This window comes from Telmatherina bonti (genome assembly GCF_933228915.1).
Source record: "Telmatherina bonti genome assembly, chromosome: 3".
Taxonomy (NCBI): Eukaryota; Metazoa; Chordata; class Actinopteri; order Atheriniformes; family Telmatherinidae; genus Telmatherina; species Telmatherina bonti.
In genome coordinates, this window is record NC_136621.1 from 13854263 (window position 1) to 13873789 (window position 19527).

Sequence of the window (19527 nt, forward strand, 5' to 3'; positions counted from 1 at the left end):
TCTCCAAAGGGAAATTCTATAAAAATGCATATCATGTCATAGATCATAGAAATAAACAGAAGAAGAATGTGCAAAACTGGAAATAATCAATGGGGAAATAAATATGAATGTGAACAAAATAATTATGAATAAAAAAAATCTTTGATGAAAATTAAATATAGAAAATAATCATGTTCACTATAAAAATGTATAAACAGATTAACAAAATAAAGGAGGAAACTAATAAAAGGCACACGATAAATAAATACAATTGAAAGTTAAATGGTAAGGTAAATGAAGAGGAGTATTCACGCAAAGTTATATTGAAACTGTTAAAAAAAAATACAACTTAAATTTGTATAATTTTTAAAAAACTATTTTTGTCAAATTTATTGGCACATAAATTAGTTTATTTAGCCATTAAAAAGATTGATTTAATTTTTATTTATGAAATTTCAGTCCACCATATAAATGACTGAACCACATGAAAGAGTTGGTTAAATTAAAATAAATAAATAACACCACAAACTGACACATTTCAAAGGCTGTGTGAATTTTATATAAATATCCAAAGTGATTAATCATTTAAAAACATAAATATGTAATTTCACAATCAGTATATGGGACGCCGACTCTGTCTGTACTTTTAATATTAAATTTAAAACTTTCTTCTTTAAAAGTATGATTTTAGTCAATCTTATCAATTCACTTAATTTACATTGGTACTGCATTCATAAACATTAAACTACTATGTTGACTGTTTTGTGACTACTAATGTTTAATTTAAACCTTTAAACAGTTTTTGATATGAAGCATTGTAAGTTGTTATTCCAATAAAGCAGGGATGTTCAGCTCCGGCCCTCAAGGGCCACAGTCCTGCAGGTTTTCCATGTATCTCTGCTTCAAAATACCTGACTCGATTTAAAGAAAGCCAAGTGTGTATAAATTAGGATTGATCAAAAACCTGCATGACTTGAGGACAGACTTTGGACAGCCCTGCAATCAAGGAATTAGATCTGTAAACATGACTATGTTTGAGATGGCTGTCATGTCCAACTTGTCCACTAGATGGCAGAAACTCGTACACAGAACGAGTTTGTATTTCTATAAACTTCATAAAAACTTTTACTTTGGTTTTCACTGCAGCACTAATTTATATTTTAAATTGTACAATGATTTATATTTCATTTATAAATCATTACATGTATTAAATATAAGAAATTTTCAGCAGACTACTGTCCACAATGACACAGCATTATATTTCATGACTCAAATGTCTTTTTATCTGCACATTGATAAGAATAAACGAGGAGCCCTGGTCCTTAATAACCTGCTGGACCAAAGGATTATCTGGAAAGGTGCTAAAGGTGAAAGAAGTAGGGTGTGTCAGGGGTTATTGTTTGCACATTTACATTCACACAGACGCACAAAGGCTGCTTTGAGGAGACGTCAACATTTATTCTTACTGTTCGTAATTTACCAGAAAACAGACGAAATAAAATGTTGTGTGATAGTGTGTCCCAAAGAAACAGAGAAATAAATTCTCAGGATGTTTAGCAGACTCACAGAGGAAAGAGGCGGAAGGAGCCGAGGTGATCTGAAGGTCTGCGGGTATCCCCTCCACACTGCGGACATCAGCCAGACTGCGCTCATTCTCACGTTGTTTGTCAGTGATGATGATGAAGATGATGTCTCCTCTTCTTCCCCTTCTCCACGGGTAATCTCACACGGCTGTTCCCAGATGAACGAAGGTAAAAGTTCCCACTTTTTACAACATGGCTGCGACGGCGTCGCTGATTGGTTGATGAGAGTAAACACGCTCGTGCTGCTTCACCGCTCCTCCTCCTCCCCCTCCTCCTCTTCCTCCTCCTCCTCACGCCTCATTCATTCATACAGGTAAAAGTTTTATTGAATGGTAAACAAAACAATTTTCATACCCTTCTCATGAAAGAAAAGGCTGAATTTACAACAGTCACTCAAATAACTGGAGACTTTAAAACAATAACAAAACATTTGCAAAAAACATAATTTGGTAATATAAGACACTGTTTTAGAGCACAAATTAGACAAAATTGGACAAATTAGAGCACTTTTCTGTTTGAACAGTGGGACAAAATACCTGTCAACAGGTGCAGAAGTCTGACTGGGAGGAACAGAAAACACCTGACTGTAGCGGAGACATTAAAGGATTGTTCAACAAAATAGTTTATGAGTGATGTCATATGTAATAAATTATCTTATTTGTTTGCTTTTTTTAAAAAAAAATATTTCTATTGAACAAAGATTAAATATATATATAAAACTAAATATATATATAACTAAAGATATCTACTTCTCTTATGAGGTCAAATTCATGGATGATTACATGGCAACATGAGCCTTATTTTAGGTATAACATTAATATTTTCTTTTGACTTTAACACACGCTGACACACACACACACACACTATATATATATATATATATATGTATATATATATACACATATATATATATACATATATATATATATATACACATATATATATATATATATACATATATACATATATACATATATATATATATATATATATATATATACATATATACATATATATATATATATATATATACATATATACATATATATATATATATATATATATACATATATATATATATATATATACATATATATATATATATATATACATATATATATATATATATATATATATATATATATATATATATATAAAGGGTGTTTAAAGGGTGTGTTTGATTGCATGGGTCGAACTCTTGCTGCTGATTTATGGATGGATGTCTGCTTTGTAAAAATATTCTACTTATTAACAAAGCGTGAAAACATTTTAAGGGGTTGTTCTTTTAGCAACAGTGACATGTTTGTGATACCTAACACAACAACCCTTAAAACCAGCACTTAAGACAAAATATCTCTCTTGAAATGTTTATCTTTCCCATTTCTGCTGAAGTCGCTCAAGACAAATCTTGGAGCAGAAACTTTCTGTACACATCCACTTGTTAGCACAAATATGTAAATAGCCAATCACATGCCAGCAACGCAACACATTTAGTCAAACATGGTCAAGTTGCCTTTTTAAAATTCAATCTGAGCATCAGAATGAGTAAGAAAGGGGATTAAAGGGACTTTAAACATAGTTGGTCTGAGAATTTCAGAAACTACTAAGATTTTTAAACACAACCATCTCTGGGGTTTATAGACGATGGCCTGAAAGAGAGAAACTATCCAGTGAGCAGCACCCACACAGGCTATCTAACACCAGGATATGGAAGTTAAAATTCACACAGACTCACCAAAACTGGTTTAAAGCAGATGGAAATTATGTTTCTTTGGTTGACGAGTCTCCATTTCAGCTCCACATTCAGTTAGTAGGATCAGAAATTAAAGTATGGATCCATCCTGCCCTGGATCAATGGTTGAGGCTGCTGGTGGTGTAATGGTGTGGGGGATATTTTCTAGGCACACCAACATGGCAGAGTTTCATTCCTTTATGACCACAGTGTGGCATCTTGAGGATCACTTCCAGCAGGATGATGCACCATGTCACAAAGCTTAAATAATCTCCTACTGCTTTGGAGCAGCTTTGGGATGTGGTGGAATGGGAGATTCTCATCATGGATGTGTAGCCGACAAATCTGCAGAAACTGGTGTCATGTCATGTCAACATGGAACAAAATCTTTAGGGAAGGTTTCCAACACCTTGTTGAATCTATGCCACCAAGAATTCTTGGTAAACTAAGAAAAGAGACTATTTGAAGGGAACAAAAAAAAAAAAAAAGCACTGCCTCCAGCACTACATGGCAGCACCTGTGTCCTCCAGCTGCACTCGCAGCAGTCTACTAGTCTGACTAGCGCTTACCCATCTTGTCTCCTACTGTTTGATTTCTTTCTCGTGTTGTTCTCACTCTGATGATGTTACTCACTTTGGAGAAAAACATCTGATAAATGTCGAAAGAATTAAGGACAAAGGAGGTCTGGCCTGGTCCTATCAAGGTGGACCTAATTAAGTGGCCACATACTGTATTTTGATGGTTTAATAAATTAGTTCATCCATCTCATAATCTCTGAGTAACACCATGAGGAAATGAGAGTGGCAGCCACAGGTATCCTGCATTTTGCCAGTAACTTTGTCTGACACAATTTCCAGTCATTTAATGTCCACAACAAAAGTGTACAACTCAGTAAAATACATTTATTGACAAATAAAAAGTCGTCTTAATTTGTCCTTTTTAATCTTACACACAAAAATATCAAAATACTTTACAGGGTTTTTAATCTGAATATTGTCAAATTAAGTTTCGATTCATTTCGTCAAACAAATACACTATACAATGACAACGTGCTTGTCCTTTTTAAAATTCAGTGCTAATTTTTTTTTCCATTTTTATTTTCAGGGAACAATGCATTTAAAATTATGCATAGTTATTACTTGGTATTTAGCGATACATTTGAGAGACGTCACTGCATTTCATGCAAGTCATATCCCAATATTTGAAGCCTCATTCACAGCCAGGTGCTTTAAAATGTTGTAAAGACATAAAAGATACACAGTACGACATTCATAACATGGATTATCTTGGTTACCCAGACCTCAAAGCTTAAAAGAATGAATGTGTTTTTACACAAACATTTTAAAGTATACAACTTGTATTCCAACAAAAATTGAAAAAAGTACTAAAAAAACGATTTACAATTGGGCCTCGAAGTGCCCCAGTGCAACATAAAAAACCGCTTCAGAAATCCTTCGCTTCACCGTCTTCATCAACATCGCCGACATTCTCCTTCTGTCACTGCTACAGTATTTATCACCAACTTACCTCTACATGAGCTGCAAATTAAACCAAACTAAACACACGAGGAAGCGCGAGTTCAAGGAAAAAAAGCATCTGAAATGAGAGGAACCAACAAAAGTCAGCAAAACTAAAGTATCTTCACATGACAAAGCAAAGAGGAGGAAGAAGCTGTTTTTCTGCTGTAACAGTCACACTAAAACAAAAGGTAAAATTCTCCTATGACACCACTGAGGCTGCACTGCAACACGCTCTACGAGTCCTTTGTTTCTCAGAGAAAAGGAAAGTCGCGTCTGAACACAAAAATTACGATAGAAAAATGCTTTGACACTTTTTAGTCACCACTGTACGGTTATTCACACGTTTCAGCTATCAAAAGTATAAACAGGTTTAAGAAGAGTGCTTTCATTTAATAACGAACTCCTCCGCGAGCCCGAGTAAAAAACACTATGAAAGAAAGAGCTCCTGCTTTTCTGTTAATCTACCATCATTAAGGCATTATCTATCCAGTATTGCTAAAAGAAGAGCTAGACTTATGCAAGTATGAAGGTAACACAAAAAAAAAACTTCAAGACAGAGTGCAAAATACTCACAAATGAAAAACCTGTTACTCCCTAGCGGCATACGAAGAACTGAGCATCTCTTATAAGATACCGTGACGATGGCTAATTCAGCTCGGTTAGCTAACATGCAAAGTGCACATTTGTTAAGGAAAAGCAGTTTTTTTTCCCTTTTTTTTTCTTAAAGTATCCAAATGTTTGGTTTTGTCTGTTTAATCTCGACAGCAACTTGGAAGGATATAAAACTCTGGTGGTGGTTTGGAATAAAACTTGGCGCTCGCATGTTGATGTTGTTACATTTAAACACAACCTCAGAGTGAATGCCACCATTTTTCTGGTGAACATTTATTTAAACTGAAGGCTGTTTAGGTAAAAAACAAAACAAAAAAAAAACAAAAAAAAAAAACAAAATGAGAAGAGAAACAGCAGGCAAAAAGGTTGAGGTAATAACTAGCTTAATGATGATTGCCGCTAACAACACATCAACGTGACTACTTATCTTTACACAATTAGTAATAAAGTAGAGGAGATCTGTTGGGGGGGGGGGGGGGGGGGGGAACACGCACGAAGGGAAGACAAAATATAAAGACTGTTGAGGTTTCTTAAAAAAGAAAAAAAAAAAAAGAAGTCTGTGTTCCTTGCTGACTGACTGGAAACGGTTTCAGTGGTGGAGGGAGATCATGAGCGGTCAGTGCTTGAAAAGTCACAGAGATAAAACTCTGATGTTCAGTTCATATGTTCAGAAAAGAAGTTCACACAGCTCCTGCTCGGGCTCTGCCTTCATCAGCAGCCTCCTTGGTTGAGCTAACAAATTAGTGCAATTTAACAAGAGAGACGACTGTACTCATGCTCTCTGAAAGCTGCCTACAAAAACAAACAAAAACAACTAAAAGAAACCTACAAAGAAAGATCAAGAGTTTCAAAACACGAGAAAATCCACCTTGACGTCCTGTTATACATTCATAAAAGGTTTGTCAGATGCAGATGATGATGAGGAAAGTTCTTCACGACGGCAGGTGATGTCTGATGTCTCCATATGAGCTCCCCCAGACGAGGTCTCATCAGCCGTTCTTGTCTCCTCCCTTCTCTCCTGCAGCCTGAAAACACAATCAGGGTTAAATTCTGCAACTCTGATTATTCTCCAAATTGACAGGCTGTTTGATGACTTTCATGGAAAATAATTACTAATTATTTGATTGATATGCAGTGATTATAAAACTATGTTCACAGCGTAATACAAGAGCTCCTTGTTGGTCATAGTATGCATGTAACACGTATAATTCAACTTAATATAATCATGCACCTCTTCTGATAAATCACTTAGAGACACTGGATACTGGTTTTACATTATGGGCATTGGTAATGTGTGGCCATGACTTAACCCAGTGGTTCCCAAACTTTTTGTGCAGGACCACCTATTCATCAATGACAATACTGTCAACCCCCCCCCTCCTGTTACAATAACCAAAGAAACATAGAAAGAAATGCGTCGTTAGTTTAGTGACTGTACTGTAGTTCACTGTAGTGACAACTGGGTCAGTGTCAGTATTATTATTCATTTTTCTGGTACAGTCTGAGACATTTTAAACCAGGAATCTCTGCAAACTACTTCAGGTGAGCCGAGTTTTCAGTGATACAGATGCTGTTTTAGTAAAGCAACTATTTGTGATGGTTGGATGGATTATTTCTAAAGTAACCAACAGGCTTTTCTTTGTGTTCAGGATGAAAAGTCTCCAAGTGGAACTTGTTTGGCTTCATAATATTAGATGATAGTATTATGATACATACAACACATTGTGGTCTCTGCATTACCCACCAGTGATTCTTACTATTACTTGACCATTACCTGGTCAAGCAGGAGCAGATATTCTTCATCATATTTTCTTCTTTTTTTTGTATTTAAGTCTTATTGATTCATCATAAGTTCATTGGTACTTTTACAAATTTGTTCAGTGCCAAAACTCTCAAGTTTTATGAAGCCTTGCAGCACCCCCTCTGTGACACCATCTCCCCTCACCCCCCCACAGTTTGAGAACCACTGACTTAAGCTATTAAAACCCGAAGTCCCAAATGGAGGACTTTGAGAACAGATGTTGCCGAACTGTGCATACATATCCATTTTGGAAACCTTGCTTAAACTGTCTAAACTAAAACCTCTATTTTGTTCTCTTTTTATCAGAGTTGATCGTTCCAGAGGTAAAGTTTATGTATACTGTCATATGATTTGATAGATGAGTGGCAGAGGCTCCCTCTCCATCTGATATAAAGTATTTTTTTGAGAACTGAATTCTTCTTATTTTGGCCATTTTTCCAAAGTGAATGAACTCTAGATTAATCATTTAGGGTAGACTCAATCTTTTCTGATGTGCAACTTGTATTTTAAGCCAGCTTTATGCTCCAGGCTGAGTTCCCGTCTTTTAACAAAGTTTCCCACCAAAGTTTGTTTGTTTGAGAAACCTTCAACTATTTTTTTAGGTTGAGATTTATTTTATTTTATTTTATTTTTTTTTTTAACTTATAAAGACATCTCCTGCTAAACACAATGAAACTGAGATTTTATTCGTAAAAGATGGGAACACCAGTTTTTATGCTGACACTTCAGTTTTCCCTACAAATGAGTTCAACTTTAGGGGACTTGACTGATACAAGTTGTACAGGAAGTACGTCACACGGAAACACAAATATGACAAAGGTCATGTCAACTCAGACCGGCTTCTTGCTGACTGCACCGACTTTCTGTCCTTGGATGGCCTCTCAGTGGATCCTCATACAGCAGAAGTCCTTTAAACCAGGGCCGAGGGTTGCAGGCCCCTGTGTATCTGGCAGCATACTCTGGGTAATGTTTGTGTTGCCATAGTAACGCCAGAAGTCAGCATTCGCGGTGTTTTTCTTTGTGGGTTTTGATGTAAAATGAATTCTTTTTAACACAGTTCTGGAGTGTTGGATTGTATCATTTTGGAAATGCTCTGATGACTTTGGCCATTGTTTGATCGCTGTGCTGCTGTTTCTGTGGGAATAGGTTTGCGTCATGAGTCATGTGACTGCGCCCCAGAAGTTGTTCACTAAGCGCCCAAAAGAGTAAAGTAATAGAGACATCGGTTTTATGCTCTTAAAAATTCTACTGCTGGTCTGAAAGGCGAACACGGTATGTTTGTTGAGCTATTTCTTTAGTTTATGGATATATTGTAAACAAGGTTTAAATTGGATATTTAAAACGTGAATGTTTTCTTATATATTTATGATTGGAAAAGAATGTTTGAGCCTTGATTTTGAAAAGAGATTTTTGTCTTTCAGTTTTCACGCTGTTTCGTGGTTCATGGAAAAAAAACGTATGCATCAGTAAGAAGCGTGGACCAGAGTAGTTACATCCTCTCCTGCAGGTCTTTTAGATTTTTTCTGCTGCAGCACACTTGAATCGGACTGATGTGTCAACATCTTGACAACGAGCTGCTGCAGAAAGCCTTTTAATTTGAATCAGGTGTGTTGGATAAGAGAGATGGTGGAACTTGAGGACCGGGCGCTGGACACCTCTGCTTTAAACATGAAGAAATTGGGTCACTCTGAAAGAGAAGGAGGCTTCACTATATTAACGAGGGACCGTGCAGCATTACTTACCCCGCTCTTGTGAAGTGCATTGTCCTGCAGGCCGAAGAGGCCGCCTCCTTGACCGCCCTGCAGTGGTGAGGCTGTAGCTGAAGACAGCAGGTTGGGGGACTGGGTGATCATGGGAGAGCTGGGGGTGGAGGCGAGCGCTCCGGTCAGCGTGAGGCGCTGCAACTCCCTCTGCCTCTGCTGCTGCAACATCTGGCACACCACCACCTGCTGCTCCTGGAGGGGGGGGGACACGACAGCAGGTTTACGATCTTCCATAGAGCTTTTATAACAGTCTGAAAAGAAGCCCAGTCTGGTCAGAGAAAAGCATGGAGCTGTTTAGACAAGAGTAAGAATCCAGCAAGATCTTAGAAAAGGAATAATGTGAGTGGTGGCTATTCTAAGTGACGCCACACAATGGAGCTGTCTATCCAAGTCTCGTGTTTTAACAGAGAAAACGCAAGAAATTTTCATCTCCCTGGTGTCTCGACTGCAGCACATCACAGTGACTGAACCTCCACAGTCAAACAGGAAACAAATTGGTTTCTATATTTAGTGAGTGTCACGGCGCCTGGCTGCTTCCAACCTCAGCACTCTGCAGTTTGCAAGTCAAATAAGTGTTGCTGCTTCTCAGTGTCTAAAAAGAAAAAGCAGCGTATTGTTTCATCTTTATCTGTACAGCTACGTGTGTAGCTGCTTAGCTGACGACATTTGATTAGATGCACTGACATGAGACAAGATGAAGCCAATCACTACAGAAATGTGGAAAAAAAAACATAAGACTTGAAAACTTCTTTTCAAAAAGCAGTCTATTAATAAGTGATCCAAATATAGATTTCTGTTTGCTTGTGGAAAAAAACCCAATACAATGACAAGAAAGTTGCTTGAATTGACAAGACGCTCACTGAGCTTCTTCATGTAAAACCTGCACCTTTCAGAAATCCTGACAGCCTCATGGAAGCTGGTGCAGCTCCATTAAATCCTCTCAACCAGGTGGGATCGGCCCTTGCCGGCCTGGGCCTGCTGGGGCCTGTTCCCCCTGACTGCGGGGGACTCTGGTTGGGCACCTCCTTCGCCACCTCCTGGGCAGATGCATGGCTGGCTCTGGAGTGGGGGGGTTGGGATCTGTACCTGGGGGTGACTGTCGGTTACCCGGGTCTCTGGGTTCTCCTGGCCTTCCTCTAGCTGTAGGCGGGCGGGGTCACATTGGCATGATCACTCTTCTCTAAACACGTTCCACTCTGAATGTTCTGCATGAATGTTCTGCATGTGTCACAGTCACTGAGTCATCCAGCAAGTTTATTCACTAACAGCAGGTAGCTCTCTTTCTGTCTTTTTGACTTAACTTGCTAGTTTCTGGTCCTCATGATTGTCAACGGTTTTGTTCTCCACGAATCTAGAGTTGGCTTGTGTGGGTGTATATATTTATGTGTGTGGGTGGGTATGTGTGTGTACTTATGTGTATGTGTATGTATGTATGTGTATGGATATGTATATATGTATGCATGTGTGTGAGTGTATGTGTATGTATGTATATGTATGTGTATGTGTGTGTATGTGTATATGTATGTGTATGTATGTGAGTATGTATATGTGTATATATGTATATATATATATATATATATATATATATATATATGTGTGTGTATGTATGTGTATATGTATGTATGTATATCTATCTTTATGTATGCATGTATGTGTACATGTGTGTGTATGCATGTGTATGTATGTGTGTATGTATATATGTATATATATAATGTATGTGCGAGTGTATATACATATATATGTAGGTGGGTATGTATGTGCATATACATGTATGCATTGATCTCTTTCTTTTGTTTTTTTTTTTGTTTTTTTATGTTCTCTTTTCTGTTCTCTTTCTGCCCCTTTCCTGTCCTTTCCGGTCGGGTCCAGCAGCATAAACTCTGTAATACAAGCTTTTATCCAAAACAAATTGAAAAATAAAATAAGAATCAAGAAATACAAGGGGATCATTACATCTACAAAAGTTCCCCTTGGCAAAATAAATTTGCTCAGCAGAACACAGCATCCAGAACATCAGTCTGCTTGCTTAAATGCTGGACAAGACCAAAAAAAAAAAAAAAAAAAAAAAAAAAAAAAAAAAAAAAATCCTCTCAACCAGAACCAGCTGCTATCTAGGAATTATTGTCAACAGTGGTCCAAGTTAACATGACTCTGCAGCACTGAAAGGGGCGGCAGAAGGAAGAAGAGGCTTCATTCAACAGGAAACTGGAAAACCATGCAGTGTGAGCTGGTTTCTCCTGAATGCTGGTTACCAGTTAGTGTTTACTCCACATAGAGACAGGAAAAGTTAGAAAAGAAGATGACAAATGAGAAGAAAAAACTGATTTGTCTTTTCTGTTGTCACTGTTGCCACCTTTCCTTTGTTTGATTTAATACGAACAGCGTATGAAGGTCCTGAGGAAACAGAACAAACTTATCTTTAAATACTTTTTGACTTTTGAAACTGAGTCTGCAAAATCTTGTACGTAATAACGCCTGTAAACCCAAACAAGAACTGAAACTCTTACACCGGACCCCTCCTCTTCCTGCGGTGGGAGGCTAATGGATATGAAAGTGTTCAAATGCTGGTTGTTGTGATGTACAGAATAGTGAGCACAACAAATCCTTTAAAGATCTTTCTCATTTTTTATGTGACAAAACCTGAAAAAAGTTAAAAAAAAATATATGTTAGAGGGAAAAATAGAAAGAACAGTATTGATTTAATCCTTTGATTTAGTCTTCTGTTTTACATACCTGTCCTCTACTAAAGAGACTCTAATGAATAATGAAAATAAAGTTTATTTTCCTTGTAGGATTTTCCTGAGATGTAACGCATTTCCTGCTTCACATCCAAAGCACCAAACAGATCTCATCGTTGAAATGTATCAGTAAGGAGAAAGGTACAAATTCAACACTGTGACAGTATTAAAAAAGTGGGGAGAATATGGGACATTAGAAAGAACCAGATGAAAACTGGTCAGGGGAGCTACCAGGCCTAGCAATGCAGAAGCAGCGTAAAAATCCTGGCTTGTTTACAGTCTTCTCTTTTCTCTGTATGTCTGGACTACGAGGTTGGGCTGCCGGACACAAGCCTTTTCTGACACGGGAAAACATCTAATCCAGGCTACGAGTCTCCCAAAAGCATGGTGGGCAAATGTGTTCTGCTCTTATGAGATGAAGCCTGAATGTTTCGACCATAATCCCAAGAGAAAAAAAGACTTAAAAAGAACAGTAAACCTAAGGTGAAGCATGGTGGTGGGAGTATCATTATTACAGGCTGGAAATGAATTTCAACTTTTTGTCATGACAATGACCTCGAGAAGACAACCAAGACCAACAAAACAGTTTTCGCCAGAAGAAAATGAAAGTTTTGGATCGACTCAGCCAAAGAACAGATTTAATTCCCTTTAGAAAATCAGCGGGGTGACATGAATCCGGCGGTAAACAAGACGCTACTTAAATTTGACGGGTTTGGACTGAATTTCGAAGGAAGAGAGCGGAAAATACTGTATTTACCAGCCAACCAGATGGTGAGCTGAGAAGACTGAATACTGGGATTTAATCAAAATGAACAATGTGTTAGCTTTAGTGTGTCCATAGTTTTGCAGCTAGCTTATTGTACATAGGCCTGTCGCAATAAGCAATAAACAATAATCAATAAGTCACATAATAAAAAGAAATGCTGCGACGGACTGGCGAGCTGTCCAGGGTGTACGCTGCCTTTCGCCCAGAGACTGCTGGGATAGGCTCCCAGCAGTCTGGAAAATGAATGAATGAATAAAAGGAAATGTATGCGATAAGTTTGCTGGGTGCAATCATTTTCATTTGCCTTTCTCTCTCTTTCGCTCACTCTCTCACTTTAGGTGAGTGTACCGCTTTTTTTTTTTTCTTTTTTCAAGACAATATTAACTAAACCTGGCAGTACAACAAGCTTCCATCGGCACCTAAAACACAATCATCAACGTCAGTTTTCCCAGTTGGGAAACAAAAGATCAAACATGCTATCTCCATCTTCCCGACCGTCCACGATCACTGAAGCGTTTAAGCGACAGATTAAACACAAACAGGACGGTGCAACATGGTGTGCACTCAGACAGCATGGTCGGTAAACCAATGCTGCCATTTAATGTTGTTAAAAAGGCAACATTTTGAAAAAGGTTACAAACATTTCACTGTCTGGATGAACATACATGTTACAAATTCCACAACTTTATAATGACATGAAAAATGACGTACTGAAGGCGATCAAAGACATTCAATTTTACCCTTCCACCTCTGATCAAATCCAAACATGTCCTCTTACATGAGCTTTACTATACTCTATGTAACTGTGTTACATTGTGTTTAGAGACCATATGTTTCACATAACCACGTTGCCAAAACCTCAGGAGAAATCCTGATCTGTTTCAGCAGACTGGGGACTGGATGAGCATAAACTAATCTGCACATCGAGCTAAATGTTCTTTAGAAATCAAAGTATGTTGATCTTTGAAAGGCTTTACTTGCATTAATATGGTATTATTGGTATTTTTGTTGAAAATGGTCGTAAAATAACAACAATAATTGCTTAATGCAATATTATTGTCTATCGCAATAATTTCTGAGACAATTAATCGTGTGGCAAAATTTGTTACCCTGACAAGCCTAATTGTAAGTTTAGTTATTTCTCATATTTTTCAAACAGATTTGTTTGTTTTTAAGCTGAACTGTTCAGGCAAAATACTGAACATCACAAAAACCTGACATTTGAACAAGGGTATGAACACTGCTTATATCCACTAGTTAACCAACGGAGAAGTTAACGTAACCACATTAATAATGATATTAAATGTGCAAAAAAAAAAAAAAAAAAAAGGTTTAAGGGGATCATTACCGGTGTGAAGTTCTGTGAGGTGAGAAACTGCTGGAGCTGCTGCTGCTGCTGCTCGAGAAGAAGCTGCTTCTGCTGCTCAGACAGGAGGGAGGACCTGAAATAAACATCAAACACATGTCACATGACACACGATCCGAGACGAAAAAGCAATCCAAACAAGATTGGGTGTGTGGGTACGTACGGGCTCGCGCTCTTGGGAAGCTGAAATCCCTGAGCCAGAGTCTGGGGGTTGAGCGGTGGCGGTTGGGGGCGAAGGGCTGGGAGCGTCGGCTGAGCAGCGTTCTGAGCAGGTGACTGTATCACACCATTCAGACTGCCCAGAACTCCATTTACCGTCAGCTGAGGACTTCCTGTGAGGGACGCCATGAGCCCACCCACCATCGGCAGAGATGAGCCGCCTGCCTGGTTGATGCTGCCCAAACCGTCAGAAAGACCTCGACCCAAGCCGTTCAGCAGGGGCTGGCCGAAGGAGGCGGGGCTCTGCTGAGGAGGGGGGGTGCTCTGGAAGGAGAGCGACGAGCTGCTTCGGGACGGACTACCAGAGTGAAGCTCCTAAACAAAGACACCAAAGGAGAACTTTTCATCTCTCAGCTTGCTTTTTACGCACATGGACGTTTCTGACAACAAAACCTGCAAATTTTCTCTCTACAATCAGATCTAAAAGGAAGAATCTCCAGTTCCTCACCTCTGATGAGGTAACAAAGGAGGTGTCATTCAGGAAGCAGCTTTTGGAGAGGGGACTCTTATTGGTGCTCAGGGGGTCTACAGGAATGAGAAGTATAATTACAAGGAAAAAACTGCAGCTGCAGGGTAAAAAATGACTTAAACTGAGCTGTGGCCTGGTGAGTTTATCAGTTCAGGACTGTGAGGGGCGGAAGGAGGGATGCAGCGCTCTACGAGACACCATGACAACAGTATAAATGTTGATGACAGCAGAGAAGAACCTCACCTTGAGAGGATGACAAGAAGCTGATCTGGGCGGACGCATGGAGGGAGGTTTGGGCGGAATGAAGGTGAGGCTGGAAAGGCACGGCCAGCTCAGTGTTGAGCAGCTGCAGCCGCTCTTTCTTGGCCGTCAGGCTGAGGATCTGGTCCTGGAGCCGCTGGTTTTCCTGCTGCAGCGAGTGCAGCGACTGGAGCATCTCCACAACTGGAAGAAGAGACATTTACCAGCAAACATGAGACACTGCAATGAACAACTGTAACCAGAAAACCAAGGGACTGAGGTGGGATGCAACAAGCTGAATAAAAACAGGGATAGAGATATAAATTTTGAACAATTTAGCCCCCTTTAAGAAGTTGAAATAATGTTACATCAGTAAACAAAAGCGCTTGGTGTGACAGTATTTTACACCATTAGAGGAAACTTAAAAATGTTTCATACTACAACTTTATTTTCTAATAAAATTCCTGAACATGAGCAATAATACAAACAATGTAACATTGTAAAGTCCTGTTAACTGCTACTCTGCCTGTTTATGAGAGTTTGGCATCGCACAAAGAAGACTGAGCTCCAGACACTTATCTGGACTTGAACATTGTGACGACCCATGGTTTGTTGGGTCGTTGTGTGTTTTGTGTTTTGTTGCAGGTGGAGTTAATGGCTGATTGGAAACAGCTGGCCAGGGTCTCCAATCGGCTATTTAAGATCCACTTCTTCCAGGGCGCGCCCCGGTCCACACGAGTTTGGGGGCCTGGCGTTTTGGGTTGGATTTAGGTTTAGTTAATAAATATGTTTTTTGTATTCCTCTTCGTTTATTTTGTTATGGTCTTTGTAGCTGATCGTAACAACATCAATATGAAATAGCAGGAACCATTTGTGTAATATCAAAGAATCTAGTAAATGTAGGACTAACAGGAGATTTATCAATAATATAATTTATTATACGTCAGTACAGTCAGACTGTGTGTTCTTAATCTTGTCCTTCATAAAACAAATATACAGAAAAGTTTAACTTTTCTTAATAAACACTTGACGATATGGTCCAGATGCCATGTGACATGCAGGATATATTTGGTTTCTTTGTATTTCAAACATGCTGCTCTCTTCTTACTAACGGCAACATAAACTCTTATTTAACACTTTATCAGGGACACTTCTGTAATAATTTAACACAAATCCCTAAAAAGCCAATCACATGGCAGCATGTCAATACATTTAGTCATGTAGACACTGTCAGGACTTTGAATGTGGCATAATGGTTGGTTTCAGTATTTCAGGGATTTTCACACAACCATCTCTAGCATTTACAGAAAATGGTCTGAAAAAGAGAAAATATGCAGTGAGCAGCAGTTGTCTGGACCAAAATGCCTTGTTGATGTCAGACGAGAATGGGAAGACTGGATGACAGACAGCACTGGTTCCAGCCAAGGAGAAGGCCATCTTTGAACACACAACACATCCACACATCCAGGCTTGAAGCAGATGTGCTACAGCAGTAGAAAAACCCAGTGCCATGCTTGTCTACTAAGAGCAGAAAACTGAGGCAAAATTCACACAGATTCACTGTAATTGCACCATAGAAGATGGAAAAACGTTGCCTGGTCTGATGAGTCTCAATTTAGCCCCCCACATTTAGTGGTAGTGTAACGGTGTAAGGGATATGTTCTTGGCACACTTAGGGCCCCTAAGTACCAATGGTTTAACCACCACAGCCTAGCTGAGTATTGTTGCTGACCATGTCCATCCCTTCATGACCACGGTGAATCATCTCCTGATGGATACTTCCAGCAGTATAATACATCATGTCGCAAAGCTCAAATCATCTTTGACTGTCTTTTTGAACGTGACAATGAGTTTAAGAAAGCACGTCTGGGATGTGGTGATGTGCTATCATGTCAAAATAGAGTAAAATCTCAGAGGAATGTTTCCAACACCTTGTTGAATCCAAGCACATGAAGGCAAAAAGAGGGCTCAACCCAGTACTGGCGAGGTGGACCTGAGAAATTGGCCAGTGAGTCTCATTGTTGGTAATGAGTAGGAGCTAGGAGCCTCTGAAGGAGTTGGAATGAAAATAAAAGTTAACCACCCATCTCCTGTGTTTACAAAGTCCGGTTACAGAGGTAACAGGTTCAGGAAAGAAACCCAGACATATCTTTCCCATGTGACACCGTCAAGCTCCTCCTTTGGGACCCCTGAAGCAGACCCAGACAAGAAGGGATATACAATCCCTCCAGCATTGTTCTAGGTCTCTACAGCCGAAGCACAAGGCCATGACATGAGAAATCAGCAGACCAAGACTCAGATTCAGCTCATACTGCACCATCAATAAACCAAATAAACTACAAAAACCTACAAATAATAAAAAAAAAGGAGCAAAAACAGAGTGAAATGAAAGAGAGCTGCATGTGAAAACCTCCCATAAATTAATCCAACAGAGGGGATATTCTGAAATAACATGTAAGGCACATTGCAGATGTGGCTCAAAGTGCTGGGCTGTAGAAACTAACAACATACATCATCATGTAGGAACAGGATAATGTCAGACCTGCTTCAGAATAAATGAGAAGATTTCAGACCCTGCACATTTATGTGGCGCTGCACAGCTCAGGCAGGTAGGCACATTTTTCTGTCACAATGTGGCCCATTTACATAAAAAGTCTAACCTGAGGTAACCTGAGGTAATCGAAAACCTTCCTGGAAGCAGATGGATCTATTTTTTGTACATTTGTGAAAAAAAGAAAAGACTTTTGGCTGAATAGAAAGGAAGTCATTATGGCGTATACCCTCCACACACCCACACCCCAAGTCCAGTTGAGTTCAGTTTCAGAGGTCTCATACCCCCACACAGGTGTTTCCAATCATTCTGCCTGTTTGGGCTGTTTAGATGGCGGGCAGAGCCGTGGGGGGAAAATACAGCAGTCACAACTTTATAACTATGTCTGTGTCCAGGACTGCTTCAAACCGGGGCTTGTATAGTCCAAAGTTATTCTTTAATGTTGTCCGTAAACAACATTAGGTGCTTCTTTAATCATTCAGACACGCCAGCTTCATATTCATGTCCCACAAGCTTCATCCATTTAACAACCACAGAAAGAGTCCCAGTGAGGGAACTACTGGCCAGTAGTGCGAGGTTATGATAAATAAGTGACGTATAATATTACATTCCTCATGCAGACTTTCTATTTCGCGTTTGATAGACACATCCATGAACTAATCTGAAAGGGGAATCACTTCACAGCAGTTCAACAAGGAAATCAGTCACAACTACTAAATGCTTTTGAACTGATTTTTGCTGATGTTGCGACATCATGACGAGCATCGCAGGCACAGAACGTAAACATGCTCCGGTTTTACAGTTCTGCAGGTTGAAACCATAGACTGTATATAAAGAGTTGGACGGAGTCTCCGTGACGTCACCCATATGTTTCTGAAGATCTGAAATGAAGCTCGGTGGGCGGTTCCTACCGTTGCCATGTTGGCAGCGTCATGCGCGTCGTCTTGCCCATAAAATACAAATATGGGCAAAGAGGTGGAGCTGAGAGCGGGGCTGTGAGCGTCATGGTGGATGATTGACATCAAGCGAACTCTGAGCTTTCTGTAGCTGAAAACTAGGTAAGCGGGCTAAAGCTAAGTCACGTTGTTAACTGGCTAAAAACCGCGGTTGTTCTACGTTCTTCTTACTTGAAGCGGGAGATTGGGTACCTGTCAATCAAAAGGACACGCCCCTACATTTGTCGAACTTCAAGATTAAATTACTTTAAAATGGGCGAGTTAGAAAAAAATTCACTCCCTCCACAGTTGTCATGAAGGTAAACCTGACCTATAAACCAAAAATGGATTTTTGAACCAGGCTGTAAACATGTTTATTTCTGCTGTGAAGTTGATCTTTTTAACATGGGAGTCTATGGGGATTTGCTCTGTTTTGGAAGCCCTAGCGGATGAAGGGGGAACTGCAGTTTTATACACTTCCGCATAGGCTTCACTTTTAACCGCCGGAGGTTGCTGCTTGGTTGAAACACACCAACAAAGAGTTGTTAGGTTAACAACAAATATAAACATCTGTCTGAAAATTATGTTAATACTAATTTAAAATAATATTTTATTTGTTATTTAAGTCCAACATCACTGCTTCTAAAGAGTTATGGATAATGATGATGATGCAGTGATCAGCACAGTGGACACTTACTTAAAGACTGTTTTCTAAGATCTAACTGGGTGACGATGAGGAGGTATATGTGCAAATTTGCCACTTCATTAAAGGCAGTTATGCAATACACTGCCACTACAATATATTCCAAAACAAAACAAACAAACAAAAAAATCCCTTTTTCCCCCATCCCACCCTCCCATCTCCTCTTGGCAGGGCAGGCGGCTGTTTATCTCAAGTTTGGGTGCAGAGTCCTGGGAGCTTGAAGACCCTGGCTGTTCTTAGGTCTGCACTCTACTGAGAAACAATGGAGATACTGGGACATCAGATATATACCGGCATGCAGAGGTGGCAATTCCTGGTCCAGAAAGTAAAAGTCCTGCCATGTTTTTGGATCTACCTGTACGTTTAGAGCAGGTGTTTTCACTAACAGGCTTGTTTACCTGCTAAATAAACTCATTAAATTCAGCTCGTTTGGTGACTGGTCGAACAGCTGCCGGACAGGACTTTTACTTTCTGGGCCAGGAATTGCTGCCTCTGCCGGTATGTTATAATTATAATTACCACATTTTCCTCAGTGATAAACAGAGCAAGA

General features: G+C 39.4%; 1 protein-coding gene across 1 annotated transcript in view; it reads right to left on the minus strand.

The window, feature by feature from the left end:
• Positions 1–6415: 6415 nt before the first annotated feature.
• LOC306774880 (protein AF-17-like) overlaps positions 6416–19527 on the minus strand; it is a gene marked incomplete at both ends in the record, with an annotated part of 32453 nt that continues 19341 nt past the window's right edge. The window contains 6 exons of the mRNA XM_079265058.1: positions 6416–6451; positions 8970–9182; positions 13843–13936; positions 14024–14394; positions 14528–14604; positions 14792–14992. Coding sequence (XP_079121184.1) covers positions 6416–6451; positions 8970–9182; positions 13843–13936; positions 14024–14394; positions 14528–14604; positions 14792–14992 — 992 coding nt within the window. The remainder of the gene's footprint in view (positions 6452–8969; positions 9183–13842; positions 13937–14023; positions 14395–14527; positions 14605–14791; positions 14993–19527) is intronic.